This window comes from Pimephales promelas, chromosome 10 (genome assembly GCF_988280905.1).
Source record: "Pimephales promelas chromosome 10, fPimPro1.hap1.1, whole genome shotgun sequence".
Lineage (NCBI taxonomy): Eukaryota > Metazoa > Chordata > Actinopteri > Cypriniformes > Leuciscidae > Pimephales > Pimephales promelas.
The window spans coordinates 14,806,696-14,821,871 of record NC_142778.1 but is presented as its reverse complement, the minus strand read 5'-3'; the positions used below and the strand labels follow the sequence as shown (position 1 = coordinate 14,821,871).

Here is a 15,176-nt window from a genome sequence, read left to right as displayed (position 1 = left end):
CTAAGTTTAACGGTACAAGACGTTAGGAAAATATGAAATGCGGATGTGCCGTCACATTATTACAAACATTTTTTTTTTAGTAGCCTATATCCTTGCCTTGTTTTTGAATGAATAAATCAAATAGTGTTAAATACATTTCAGAGAAAGTTTTTCTCAATCTTTTCCACTGGCCAAATAGTATTTTTAATTGATTTATATTTTAATGGAAAGAGATAGACATGGTTGTGCATTATTTGCACGAAACAGTTTTCTCAGACAATCTCTAGTTAAAACATTAAAACACAGCATGCCAGAAGATAAGTGTTCAAAAGCAATGCATCCGCAACAAATAGGTCTATTTCTATTTATTGAATATATATATATATATATATATATATATATATATATTATTGTAACTTCTCAGTAATGATTTCATGTAGTTTAAGAGTTTAACTCCATTACTGAGAATGGAATATTTAATCTAAATGTTTATATCAGAAGTAAAACATAGTTTAAACCATTCTCTTATTTATTTAAACTGTTATTGTGAATATGGACTGTATTTATGATTTGGACTCATTATGAAGATTTACGGTTTTACTTCATCTGCTGTAGGCTATATGTACGTCAGTTTCACCAAACGGCCCAACGTGCGTGCTGGCACGGTCATTTAAGAAGGGATGGATGTTTGCTTCAAGTGATGATAGGTTTGTGAAATTATATTTTTATCATCTTTCTGTAGATGTTCACCATCGGTAAACGCCAAAACACATACTCTTCTAAAAGAGTGCGTACGCACGGTCAAGAGCATCCTTACGGTGCGCACTTATTTACGCCAAGTTTATTTTTTATAAATCCCGATGTGCGCGTGGAAAAATGCGTACGCATATTTCTATGCCATAATTTCCTTTATAAATCCCAGTCAGCGGAAGAATGCGCGCACATGCGTCTCCTCCCCAAAATAACCATATATGGAGCTTATAACGCCTTTAAATATGCAGATCCTCATCTGCATATCATTTGCATGTGATTATTCATCCACGTGAGACCATGTTAACGTACAAGACGTTAGGAAAATATGAAATACAGATGTGCCGTGTCACAATAAATTATTATTATTTTTTTAGTAGCCTATATCCTTGCCTTGTTTTTGAATGAATAAATCAAATAGTGTCAAATACATTTCAGAGAAAGATTTTCTCAATATTTTCAACTGGCCAAATAGTATTTTTAATGAATTGATATTTTTAATGGAAACAGATAGACATGGTTGTGGATAATGGAACTATTTTCTCAGACAATCTGCTATTATCATAAAACACTGCATGCCAGAGGGAAAATGTTCAAAAGCATTGCATCCACAACAAATATAGCCTATATTTCTATTTATTGAATATATATTTTTTGTAACTTCTCAGTAATGATTTCATGTAGTTTAAGTGTTTAACTCCATTAACGAGAATGGCATATTTAATCTAAATGTTTATCAGAAGTAAAACAGTTTAAATCATTATTTCATTTATTTAAACTGTTATTGAGAACGTGCACTTTATTTATTAGCCTACTCATGAAGATTTAAGGTTCATCTGCCGTTAGATGTGCGTCAGTTTCACTAAACGGCCCAACGTGCATGCTGGCGCGGACACGAAGGGATGGATATTGGCTTCAAGTGATTGGCTTGGTGAGTGAAATTTTATTCGTAGGCTATTATCTTTCTGTATCCTATAGACTATAATTTTCTTTAGATTTTCGTTCTAAAAGTGACCAAAAAGACATTTAACTACAGCTCACCATCAGTGTCTCCAATTCCCTTTGTCTCCAGAATGTGCGTACGCACGGCTCAAAGTTTGCTTAGTGGTGCGCACATTCTCCCGTCAAGTTAGTTTTTTATAGATCACAAACTTTGCGTGGAAACTGGCGTACGTACGTTTCCAGCCCCGTTTTGTGCATACGCATTTGTGCATACGTCTCATTATAAATGAGACCCCAGGTGTAAAAAGCCCCTATGTGACCCTTGACTTTGGGGGCTTTTACACTGGGCTGGTTTGCTGCAGTCCGAGCCCGAGTGTGATTGTTCCCGGCGCCCCCCGCAGCGTTGATCTGGTTTCACACTCAACTTGATTCTATCGAACCCTGGTGCGTTTGCGTGCATCTTACGCCATCACAAACGTGCACGGCGCATGATAGAAAGCAGAACGGTAAATATTGTGGGTTTTTTTTATTAATTTGCTGCTATTATGCGCAGTTGAGTGAACAATACAGGTTTACTGTGCATGTGTCACATAAGGTGGACTTCTGCTGCTTGCAAACGGACTCTTTTAAGGAGACAGTGGATTTCCAAATGCGTTGCTCTGATTCCACACGCAATATCCAAGGTAAACCATCAACACTATCATCCCTCACAAGTGTTTTATTTAACTGAATGTATCCCAATAAGCTAAAATGCATGCGCAGGATACTTTACTTCCTGAACAAGTGCGCACCCGAATCCGTGTTGCTTTCACATTCACGCCAACCGCGGCACGGTTCGGAAGCAACCGAACACAGATCACCTCTTCCAGGTAGTCTCGGGTTCGTACCCCAGTGCGCACCCGGGTCCCATGACAGCGTTCACAAAAAAAATCGCAAATTTCTCATGCGAACCGTGCCCCGTTTCGAACTAAACTGCCAGTGTGAAAGCCCCCGTAGATAAAACAACGAATGTAGCAATCTGAAGCTGAGTTGAATATGAATTGCATTGTTATTTTTAGAAGTCATGGATGATGCAGTTATAACAAAGCTCTGCTGAACAAATTGCCCATTATCAGCTCTAGAAATCATACAGCAGGAGGGAAAAAAAACTCAACTCTGCAAGGCTGTGACCCTCCAGGAATTTAGTTCCAAACCTGTTCCAACACACATACCTGTAGTTACAAATAAGCCTGAAGGACTTGATGAGCTGGATCAGGTGTGTTTAATTAGAGTTGAAGCTGAAGCTAAACTCCGGAGGGCTATGGGAGTTTTTCACACGTCATACAGTGTTGTGCTCTCTTATTTTGCAGTAAACCGAAATTGAAAGGGATATAAATATAAGGAACAAACAAAGGGAACTAGGTGAACACAGGTGAACAGAATCTTATCAATAATTAACTATAGTAACAAAATAGAGTCAATGAGTAAGCAAGGGAACTAATTATGAAGACAGGCAAATAGAGCAGACTGAATTGAATGAATTATTATGCAAATACTTACAGTAGCTCCAACCCTAAGATCATGGTCACATTGTCTCCAGAGTAGTTGCTGCGGAAACTGATCTGGAACAGGTGGCTGGCCACGTTCTGTCGTGACGTCAGCATTCCTGCAGTACCACGTACTGGAGAGAGATTCAGGTCTTCTGCCTGACAAGACCCCACCCAGATCTGATCCCTCAGTGCGTAGTCTATAACTGTATAGCTCTCCTCACTGAGGGAAGAGAAAAAGAGAGGGTCGGAGATTAATATTAAATAAATATTTAAGGTTAAATCACTTGGGTTTCATATATACATTTTCAGTGGAACACCACCAAGCCCATCACACACAAACAATTGTATTTTTCACAATTGTATTGAATACATTATTAAGTAATCATACACAGTGCAGGGAGGAGAAAGTACTTGTAGATCTTTCTTTAGACGCAAAACTTCCACAAGATGTTTACTGTAGCTGCTTATAAGACTTTTGACCAATTTTAGACCATCCCTCAGCTCAAATCTGTTTTTTTATCTATATTTATGGGTTGTCTTGTTTGCACAACACTCTTTAGGTTATGTCACAGAATATAAATTGGCTTCAGGTCAGGACACTTCTTTTGTTGAATCACCCAACCTCTTTTAACCCTCTGGTTAAATTCGGGTCTTTTTGACCCGCAAATGACAAAAAAAATTTTGTTTAAAAAAATTAATCTTTGTCCAAATGGTGTGAAAACTTCTACGCCTCTTAACACTGTCTAGATCTACCAATATATATATGTATATATATTGGAAAATGCAGACACTTGTTATCTTCAGGGTCCCTGGAGACCCCGCATAGTGAATATACAAAATTCATCATCAAAATCAGAAACAACGAAGAAACAACGCAGATCACATAGACAGAAATAAAGTGGCACACTTCCAACAAAGCAAAAAAAAAAAGCAAAAAAAAAAAAACATTGCACACTCACGCATACACACACACACAGTAATACATAAGACTGTATGAGATGACCACCAATTATTGTTCCTAGCTGTTTGATTTTTTCCCCATTTACTGTTTTTTTAACTAATTTTTATTTTTTACTGCTTCATTTGCTCATTAGTGGTGCTTGCTGAAAGCAAGGCAACACTATTACTATTGTGTTTTTTGAGTCGGCCAAAAAGTTTGGCGCGCTACTCCTCCCGCAGTTTTTGTCACACACCCATGAATGAGGTCTCAAATCGTGCGGAATATTCGGGAATGGTGTGCTATGACTTTTCTAAGCGATCGGGGGTACGATGTTCGCCCGAAGGGCGAACAAATTTCCCAAAAATCCCATAGACTTAACATTGCGACAAACTTTGACGACTCATAGCTCCGAGCGAGGATTTCACAGAAGCCTGTGATTTACCACATTTGAAGAGGCTGACAGGCTCTGTAAGAACATACCTCACAATGGGGTAAAAGTTGCACCCCTGGGGGGCAGGAGCTGCCCAAATATTCCCCCATTGACCCCCATGTTATTTATTATTCTTCTTCTTATTATTATTCTGGCCACTTTTTGGTTCGCTACTCCTCCCGCAGCTTTTGTCACAGACCCATGGGTGAGGTGTCAAATCGACCGGCTCATTTAGGAGAGGTGTGCTATGACTTTTCTAAGAGATCGGAGGTACGATGGTCGCCCCAGAGCCGAAAAACGGCCCAAAAAAATCCCATAGACTTAACATTGCGAAAAAATTTGACGAGTCATAGCTCTGAGCGAGGATTTCGCAGAAACCAGCAATTTACCACATTTGAAGAGGCTGACAGGCTCTGTAAGAAAATACCTCACAATGGGGTAAAAGTTGCACCCCTGGGGGGCAGGAGCTGCCCAAAATTTTGCCAAAATTCCCATAGACTTAACATTGCGAAAAAATTTGACGAGTCATAGCTCTGAGCGAGGATTTCGCAGAAACCAGCAATTTACCACATTTGAAGAGGCTGACAGGCTCTGTAAGAAAATACCTCACAATGGGGCAAAGGTTGCACCCCTTGGGGGCAGGAGCTCCCCAAATTTTTCCCATTGAAAATTTTCTAGTATAGCATTTTACTATTCCAGGAAAAAGTTTGGAGCACTCCTACGTCCACAGTTTTTGTCACAGACCCATGAATGAGGCATCAAATCGTGCGGCCTATTGAAGAGAAGTGTCCTATCACTTTTATCAGAGATCGGGGGTACGGTGTTCGCCCCAGGGGCGAACAAATTTCCAAAAAATCCCATAGACTTAACATTGAGACAAACTTTGACGACTCGTAGCTCCAAACAAGGATTTCGGACAAACGTGAGATTTGCCACATTTGAAGAGGCTGGCAGGCTCTTTAAGAACATACCACACAATGGGGTAAAAGTTGTACCCCTGGGGGGCAGGAGCTGCCCAAAGTTTCCCCATTGACTTACTATGGTGAAGGACGTCCCATCAAATGCATGTGTTTTTCCTACTATGGTAAATTGCATAGGGATTTTGTATTGAACATAGCTCTGGATCACAGTGTCATAGAGACAAGGGGGCGGGCTCATTTTACTCAGACGACCAATCAATCTCTCAGGATCATTGTGAAGCTATTAAGCCACGCCCTAGCAACCATTTAGAGCACCTTAGCAACAACTCCCATAGACTTCCATTAAAAGAGATCAAAGGGATATCTCAGGATATAAGTGTCATAGAAACATGAGGGTGGGCTCGTTTGACTTGGGCCAGCAAACAGCCATTCATGAAACACCTCAACAATTTCTGGCCATGCCCTAGCAACCATTATCGAGCACCTTAGCAACCAAAATCCAAAGTGGCATATCTTCCATTCTGAATGTCATAGAGGCATGGGAGTTGGTTTATATCATTCATACTGACAAGCAGCCTTTGGAGTTTCATGATTGACAGCTACCAAGCCACTCCCTAGCAACCAAATAGAGTACCCTAGCAACCATTTTGCAAGACTTTATCTCTGCATCAAAACATCGTATAGAGATGGGGGTTGGTTTATACATTCACATTGACTTTGGAGCTTCATGATTGGCAGCTGCCAAGCCACTCCCTAGCAACCAAGCAGAGTACCCTAGCAACCATTTTGTAAGACCTATATCTCTGCATTAAAACATTCTATAGAAATGGGGGTTGGTTTATACATTCACTTTGACTTTGGAGCTTCATGTTTGGCAGCTGCCAAGCCACTCCTTAGCAACCAAACAGAGTACCCTAGCAACCGTTTTGCAAGACCTATATCTCTGCATCAAAACATCATATAGAGATGGGGTTTGGCTCTTTTTACTCATGCTAGCAAACAGGACTTACTACATGCTACACATGCTAGCAGTGAATAGCTACATGCTAATATTGATTAGCTAAGTGTTAAATCATGCCATGAACATTATAAAAACTCTATAGTAACCATATATGAACACTACCAAACACTTAGTAACACCATAGCAACCACCCAAAATACCATAGCAACCACCTAAAACACCCTAGCAACCACCTAGCAACACCATAGCAACCACCCAGAACACCCTAGCAACCGCCTAGCAACACCCTAGCAACCGCCTAGCAACCATCCAGAACACCTTAGCAACACCCTAGCAACCACCTAGCAACACCCTAGCAACCACCCAGAATACCCTAGCAACCACCTAGCAACACCCTAGCAACCACCCAGAACACCCTAGAAACCACCTAGAACACCCTAGCAACCATGTAGAAACACCCTACCAACCACCCAGAACACCCTATCAACCACCTATCAACACCCTAGCAACCACCTAGAACACCCTAGCAACCGCCGAGCAACACCCTAGCAACCACCCATAACACCCTAGCAAACACCTAGCAACACCCTAGCAACCACCCAGAACACCCTAGCAACCACCTAGCAACACCCTAGCAACCACTCAGAACACCATAGAAACCACCCAGAACACCCTAGCAACCGGGTGGTGAGTTTTGCCACTGCAAGCACCACTTCACATTTTCCTCTGGAAATGTACATTCTAGTTAGTGGTGCTTGCTGAAAGCAAGGCAACACTATTACTATTGTGTTTTTTGAGTCGGCCCAAAAGTTTGGCACGCTACTCCTCCCGCAGTTTTTGTCACACACCCATGAATGAGGTCTCAAAACGTGCGGAATATTCGGGAATGGTGTGCTATGACTTTTCTAAGCGATCGGGGGTACGATGTTCGCCCGAAGGGCGAACAAATTTCCCAAAAATCCCATAGACTTAACATTGCGACAAACTTTGACGACTCATAGCTCCGAGCGAGAATTTCACAGAAGCCTGAGATTTACCACATTTGAAGAGGCTGACAGGCTCTGTAAGAACATACCTCACAATGGGGTAAAAGTTGCACCCCTGGGGGGCAGGAGCTGCCCAAATATTCCCCCATTGACCCCCATGTTATTTATTATTAGTGGTGCTTGCTGAAAGCAAGGCAACACTATTACTATTGTGTTTTTTGAGTCGGCCCAAAAGTTTGGCACGCTACTCCTCCCGCAGTTTTTGTCACACACCCATGAATGAGGTCTCAAAACGTGCGGAATATTCGGGAATGGTGTGCTATGACTTTTCTAAGCGATCGGGGGTACGATGTTCGCCCGAAGGGCGAACAAATTTCCCAAAAATCCCATAGACTTAACATTGCGACAAACTTTGACGACTCATAGCTCCGAGCGAGGATTTTGCAGAAGCCTGCGATTTACCACATTTGAAGAGGCTGACAGGCTCTGTAAGAACATACCTCACAATGGGGTAAAAGTTGCACCCCTGGGGAGCAGGGGAGCTGCCCAAATTTTCCCCCATTGACCCCAATGTTATTTAGTGTGAATGCTTCAAGCATTCACACTCTTGAAATCCAAATCTTTCTTATTATTATTATTCCGTATTCTTCCGTACGTTTTTCGGTCGCTTTCTTCTCCTCTCTACTTTGTGCTACAAAAACCATTCAAGTATCAAAATGTGCAGCTTTTCAAGGACATGTGTGCTATTACTTTTCTTTTTTATAACCTTTATAATTTTTAAATTATTAAACTTTTTGTGCATATTTTTTAACATGGAAGTCAATGGAGAATTCTTCAAATTCTGTTTTATGCTCCGTCTGCTTTCAAAGCCTACAACTTCTGCATACTTTCAGCTATTTCTGTCATTTAAACTTTAAAATGTTGAGAAATTTGTAAGCTATTAAAGTTGTATTCAACTTTTTGATATCTATTATACTTTTTTCACAATCTCTACTTTAGTCTCATGATGTTTTTCAACCCGTTTCTGAAATTATAATGGGAGTGAATGAGAGAGACTGTTCAGAGCTAGAGCACGTGCTAGAGTGAGCCAGCTTGAAACCTAATGCTAAAAAATAATTTTTAAATCGCTGGCCTGGCCACAATTTTCACTCTTTGGGCATAAAATTATACTTGAAACGTAGGTATTTTTGTTGTGGTTCCTCTCATGTGTTTAGTAAATCCCTGGGACTTATAGTTTTTTCACTGTGTCCTTCCAAAGGACAAGAGTGACAGACATTCCTCCATTGGCAGCAATTATAAATTCAGGTCAAACTTTTGTGATCAGAGCAATACAAACCAGTTTTTTAACTTGCCAAAGTGGTCCCTTTTTTTAACTCTATCCACAAAAAAAATACATCACATCGTTCACAAAGGCCTTGTCTCGCTCACGGTCAGGTCATTTCGCCAATACAACCTATAGTTTTGTCTCTATTGAGGTTTGTTCGAGGCCAAGTATCAGCAATTTTGGCCTCTGTCTAAATAGGAAAGCTGATTGCACAGGTGATGCTGATTAGCAAAGATCAAAGGGAGACACACATAACTGGTCCTGTGTTCTGATTGGTGGACAGTCACTCAGCTCTTTTCTGAAGGATACTACAAGTTTTTGTTGCATTTATGCCTCTACTTCTCCTGTTCTCCCTCTCTCTTCCCTCCTCTTCTCCTCCTCCAATCCTCTACTCCTCCTGTCCTCCTATTCTACCCTCCTTTCATAATCTCTTCTCCTTTCTACTCTTCCTTTTATCCTCTTCTATCCATCTGCCTGTCTTAACTATTTGACTTTCTGTGTCCAAATGATCTATCTATCTATGTATAGACTATGTATGTATCTATCTGTCTATCTATCTATCTATCTATCTATCTATCTATCTATCTATCTATCTATCTATCTATCTATCTATCTATCTATCTAATCCATCTATATTTCTAACTAATCTATCTTTCTTTCTTTCTAGATAATCTATCTTTCTTTCTAACTATACTATTTTTCTTTCTAAATAATCTTTTCTTTCTTTCTAACTATACTATCTGTCTTTCTTTGTAACCAATACATCTTTCCTTCTTTCTTTCTAACTAATCCTTTCTTTATTTCTAACTAATCCTTTCTTTCTTTTTTCATCCTTTCAAATCCATCTTTCTTTCTAACTAATTCTTTCTTTCTTTCTTTCTTTCAAATCCATATTTCTTTCTAACTAATCTTTCTTTCTTTTTATCTTTCTTTCTTTCTTTCTTTCTTTTTCTTTCTTTCTACCTAATCTTTCTTTCTTTCTTTCTTTCTTTCTTTCTTTCTTTCAAATTCATATTTCTTTCTTACTAATCCTTTCTTTCTTTCTTTCTTTCTTTCAAATCCATATTTCTTTCTAACTAATCTTTCTTTCTTTTTATCTTTCTTTCTTTCTTTCTTTTTCTTTATTTTGAATAATCTATCTATCTATCTATCTATCTATCTATCTATCTATCTATCTATCTATCTATCTATCTTTCTACCTAATCCATCTTTCTTTCTTCCTTTCTACCTAATCCTTCTTTCTTTCTTTCTTTCTTTCTTTCTTTCTTTCTTTCTTTCTTTCTTTCTTTCTTTCTTTCTTTCTTTCTACCTAATTCATCTTTCTTTCTTTCTTTCTTTCTTTCTTTCTTTCTTTCTTTCTTTCTTTCTTTCTTTCTTTCTTTCTTTCTTTCTACCTAATCCATCTTTCTTTCTTTCTTTCTTTCTTTCTTTCTTTCTTTCTTTCTTTCTAATAATCCATCCATCCATCTATCTATCTATCTATCTATCTATCTATCTATCTATCTATCTATCTATCTATCTATCTATCTATCTATCTATCTATCTATCTATCTATCTATCTTTCTAACTAACTAATCCTTTCTTTCTCACTAATTCTTTCTTTCTTTCTTTCAAATCCATCTTTCTTTCTAACTAATTCTTTCTTTCTTTCTAATCCATATTTCTTTCTTTCTTTCTTTCTTTCTTTCTTTCTTTCTTTCTTTCTTTCTTTCTTTCTTTCTAACTAACTAATCCTTTCTTTCTTTCTCTCTCACTAATCCTTTCTTTCTCACTAATCCTTTCTTTCTTTCTTTCTTTCTTTCTTTCTTTTAAATCCATTTTTCTTTCTAACTAATTCTTTTCTTTCTTTCTTTCTTTCTTTATTTCTTTCTTTCTTTCTTTCTTTCTTTCTTTCTTTCTTTCTTTCTTTCTTTCTTTCTTTCTTTCTTTCTTTCTTTCTTTCTTTCTTTCTTTCTACCCCCTGTCTTTCTCTACCTTTCTTTTTTGTACTCCTTTACTTCTCTACCTCTGTCTCTTTCTCTACCCCTATATTTCTTTACCTCTGTGTCTACATCTCTACCTCTCTTTACCTCTCTAAGTAAACTTGTAGTTTTCTACAATTTTTGGATCTTGTTTTGCATTTCAGCTTATTAAATGCATTTGAATTAAGCTTTTTTTTCTTTTTTGCTCTGTTTTGCTGTTGTTTGAACTGCAATATTTTTTTTTTTTAAGCATTTCAGTTCAGCTTTTGAAGCATTCACACGCATATTCCGCAGGAAATGCAATTTTTCTAGTTATTATTAGTGGTGCTTGCTGAAAGCAAGGCAACACTATTACTATTGTGTTTTTTGAGTCGGCCAAAAAGTTTGGCGCGCTACTCCTCCCGCAGTTTTTGTCACACACCCATGAATGAGGTCTCAAATCGTGCGGAATATTCGGGAATGGTGTGCTATGACTTTTCTAAGCGATCGGGGGTACGATGTTCGCCCGAAGGGCGAACAAATTTCCCAAAAATCCCATAGACTTAACATTGCGACAAACTTTGACGACTCATAGCTCCGAGCGAGGATTTCACAGAAGCCTGCGATTTACCACATTTGAAGAGGCTGACAGGCTCTGTAAGAACATACCTCACAATGGGGTAAAAGTTGCACCCCTGGGGGGCAGGAGCTGCCCAAATTTTTCCCCATTGACCCCAATGTTATTTAAAATTTCTAGTATAGCATTATACTATTCCAGGAAAAAGTTTGGAGCACTCCTACGTCCACAGTTTTTGTCACAGACCCATGAATGAGGCATCAAATCGTGCGGCCTATTGAAGAGAAGTGTCCTATCACTTTTATCAGAGATCGGGGGTACGGTGTTCGACCCAGGGGCGAACAAATTTCCAAAAAATCCCATAGACTTAACATTGAGACAAACTTTGACGACTCATAGCTCCGAACAACGATTTCGGAAAAACGTGTGATTTGCCACATTTGAAGAGGCTGGCAGCCTCTGTAAGAACATACCTCACAATGGGGTAAAAGTTGCACCCCTGGGGGGCAGGAGCTACCCAAAATTTTCCCCATTGACTTACTATGGTGAAGGACGTCCCATCAAATGCATGTGTTTTTCCTACTATGGTAAATTGCATAGGGATTTTGTATTGAACATAGCTCTGGATCATAGTGTCATAGAGACAAGGGGGCGGTCTCATTTTACTCAGACGACCAATCAGTCTCTCAGAATCATTGTGAAGCTATTAAGCCACGCCCTAGCAACCATTTAGAGCACCTTAGCAACAACTCCCATAGACTTCCATTGAAAGAGATCAAATGGATATCTCAGGATATAAGTGTCATAGAAACATGAGGGTGGGCTCGTTTGACTTGGGCCAGCAAACAGCCAATCCTGAATCACCTCAACACTTACTGGCAACGCCCTAGCAACCATTGTAGAGCACCTTAGCAACCAAAATCCAAAGAGGGATATCTTCCATTCTGAATGTGATAGAGGCATGGGAGTTGTATTATATCATTCATACTGACAAGCAGCCTTTGGAGTTTCATGATTGGCAGCTGCCAAGCCACTCCCTAGCAACCAAACAGAGTACCCAGCAACCATTTTGCAAGACCTATATTTCTGCATCAAAACATCGTATAGAGATGGGGGTTGGTTTATACATTCACATTGACTTTGGAGCTTCATGATTGGCAGCTGCCAAGCCACTCCCTAGCAACCAAACAGAGTACCCTAGCAACCGTTTTGCAAGACCTATATCTCTGCCTCAAAACATCGTATAGAGATGGGGGTTGGTTTAAACATTCACATTGACTTTGGAGCTTCATGATTGGCAGCTGCCAAGCCACTCCCTAGCAACCAAACAGAGTACCCTAGCAACCATTTTGTAAGACCTATATCTCTGCATCAAAACATTGTATAGAGATGCTGGTTGGCTCTTTTTACTCATGCTAGCAAACATGACTTGCTACATGCTACACATGCTAGCAGAGAATAGCTACATGCTAATATTGATTAGCTAAGTGCTAAATCATGCCAAGAAAATGCTACAAACTTCATAGTAACCATCTGTGACAACTACCAACCACCTATACCAGAACATCCTAGCAACCTCCTAGCAACAACCTAGCAACCACCCAGAACACGCTAGCAACACCCTAGCAACCACCCAGAATACCCTAGCAACCGCCTTACAACACCATAGCAACCACCCAGAACACCCTAGCAACCACCAAGAACACCCTAGCAACCACCCAGAATACCCTAGCAACCACCTAGCAACCACTCAGAACACCCTAGCAACTGCCTAGCAACACCCTAGCAACCACCCAGAACACACTAGCAACCACCTAGCAACACCCTAGCAACCACCCAGAATACCCTAACAACCGCCTAGAAACCACCCAGAACACCATAGCAACCAGCCATAACACCCTAGCAACCGGGTGGTGAGTTTTGCCACTGCAAGCACCACTTCACATTTTCCTCTGGAAATGTACATTCTAGTTCTTCTTCTTCTTCTTATTATTATTATTCTGGCCACTTTTTGGTTCGCTACTCCTCCCGCAGATTTTGTCACAGACCCATGGGTGAGGTGTCAAATCGACCGGCTCATTTAGGAGAGGTGTGCTATGACTTTTCTAAGAGATCGGGGGTACGATGTTCGCCCCAGGGGCGAAAAACGGCCAAAAAAAAACCCATAGACTTAACATGGCGAAAAAATTTGACGAGTCATAGCTCTGAGCGAGGATTTCGCAGAAACTTGCAATTTACCACATTTGAAGAGGCTGACAGGCTCTTTAAGAAAATACCTCACAATGGGGTAAAGGTTGCACCCCTGGGGGGCAGGAGCTCCCCAAATATTTTTCCCATTGAAATTTTCTAGTATAGCATTTTACTATTCCAGGAAAAAGTTTGGAGCACTCCTACGTCCACAGTTTTTGTCACAGACCCATGAATGAGGCATCAAATCGTGCGGCCTATTGAGGAGAAGTGTCAAATGAATTTTATAAGAGATTAGGGGTACGGTGTTCGCCCCAGGGGCGAACAAATTTCCAAAAAATCCCATAGACTTAACATTGAGACAAACTTTGATGACTCGTAGCTCCGAACGAGGATTTCGGACAAATGTGTGATTTGCCACATTTGAAGAGGCTGGCAGGCTCTTTAAGAACATACCACACAATGGGGTAAAAGTTGCACCCCTGGGGGGCAGGAGCTGCCTAAAATTTTCCCCATTGACTTACTATGGTGAGGGACGTCCCATCAAATGCATGTGTTTTTCCTACTATGGTAAATTGCATAGGGATTTTGTATTGAACATAGCTCTGGATCACAGTGTCATAGAGACAAGGGGGCGGGCTCATTTTACTCAGATGACCAATCAGTCTCTCAGGATCATTTTGAAGCTATTAAGCCACGCCCTAGTAACCATTTAGAGCACCTTAGCAACAACTCCCATAGACTTCCATTAAAAGAGATCAAAGGAGTATCTCCGGATAGAAGTGTCATAGAAACATGAGGGTGGTCTCGTTTGACTTGGTCCAGCAAACAGCCAATCCTGAATTACCTCAACACTTACTGGCAGTGCCCTAGCAACCATTATCGAGCACCTTAGCAACCCAAATCCTCAGAGGGATATCTTCCATTCTGAATGTCATAGAGGCATGGGAGTTGGTTTATATAATTCATACTGACAAGCAGCCTTTGGAGTTTCATGATTGGCAGCTGCCAAGCCACTCCCTAGCAACCAAACAGAGTACCCCAGCAACCATTTTTCAAGACATATATCTCTGCATCAAAACATCGTAAAGAGATGGGGGTTGGTTTATACATTCACATTGACTTTGGAGGTTCATGATTGGCAACTGCCAAGCCACTCCCTAGCAACCAAACAGAGTACCCTAGCAACCGTTTTGCAAGACCTATATCTCTGCATCAAAACATCGTATAGAGATGGGGGTTGGTTTATCGATTCACATTGACTTTGGAGCTTCATGATTGGCAGCTGCCAAGCCACTCCCTAGCAACCAAACAGAGTACCCTAGCAACCATTTTGTAACAGCTATATCTCAGCATCAGAACATTGTATCGCGATGGGGGTTGGGTCTTTTGACTCATGCTAGCAAACATGACTTGCTACATGCTACACATGCTAACAGTGAATAGCTACATGCTAATATTGATTAGCTAAGTGCTAAATCATGCCATGAACATTATAAAAACTCTATAGTAACCATATATGAACACTACCAACCACCTAGTAACACCATAGCAACCACCCAAAATACCATAGCAACCACCTAAAACACCCTAGCAACCACCTAGCAACACCATAGCAACCACCCAGAACACCTAGCAACCACCTAGCAACACCCTAGCAACCACCTAGCAACCATCCAGAACACCTTAGCAACACCCTAGTAACCACCTA

The 15,176-nt window shown here is 40.3% G+C and overlaps 1 protein-coding gene across 1 annotated transcript in view; it reads right to left on the bottom strand.

Annotated features, from left to right (window-relative positions):
* The window catches only part of LOC120486021 (rho guanine nucleotide exchange factor 26), a 134,875-nt gene that overhangs the window by 11,994 nt on the left and 107,705 nt on the right, over nt 1-15,176 (bottom strand). The window contains 1 exon segment of the mRNA XM_039681860.2: nt 3,211-3,420. Within this exon segment, the coding sequence (XP_039537794.2) occupies nt 3,211-3,420 (210 nt within the window).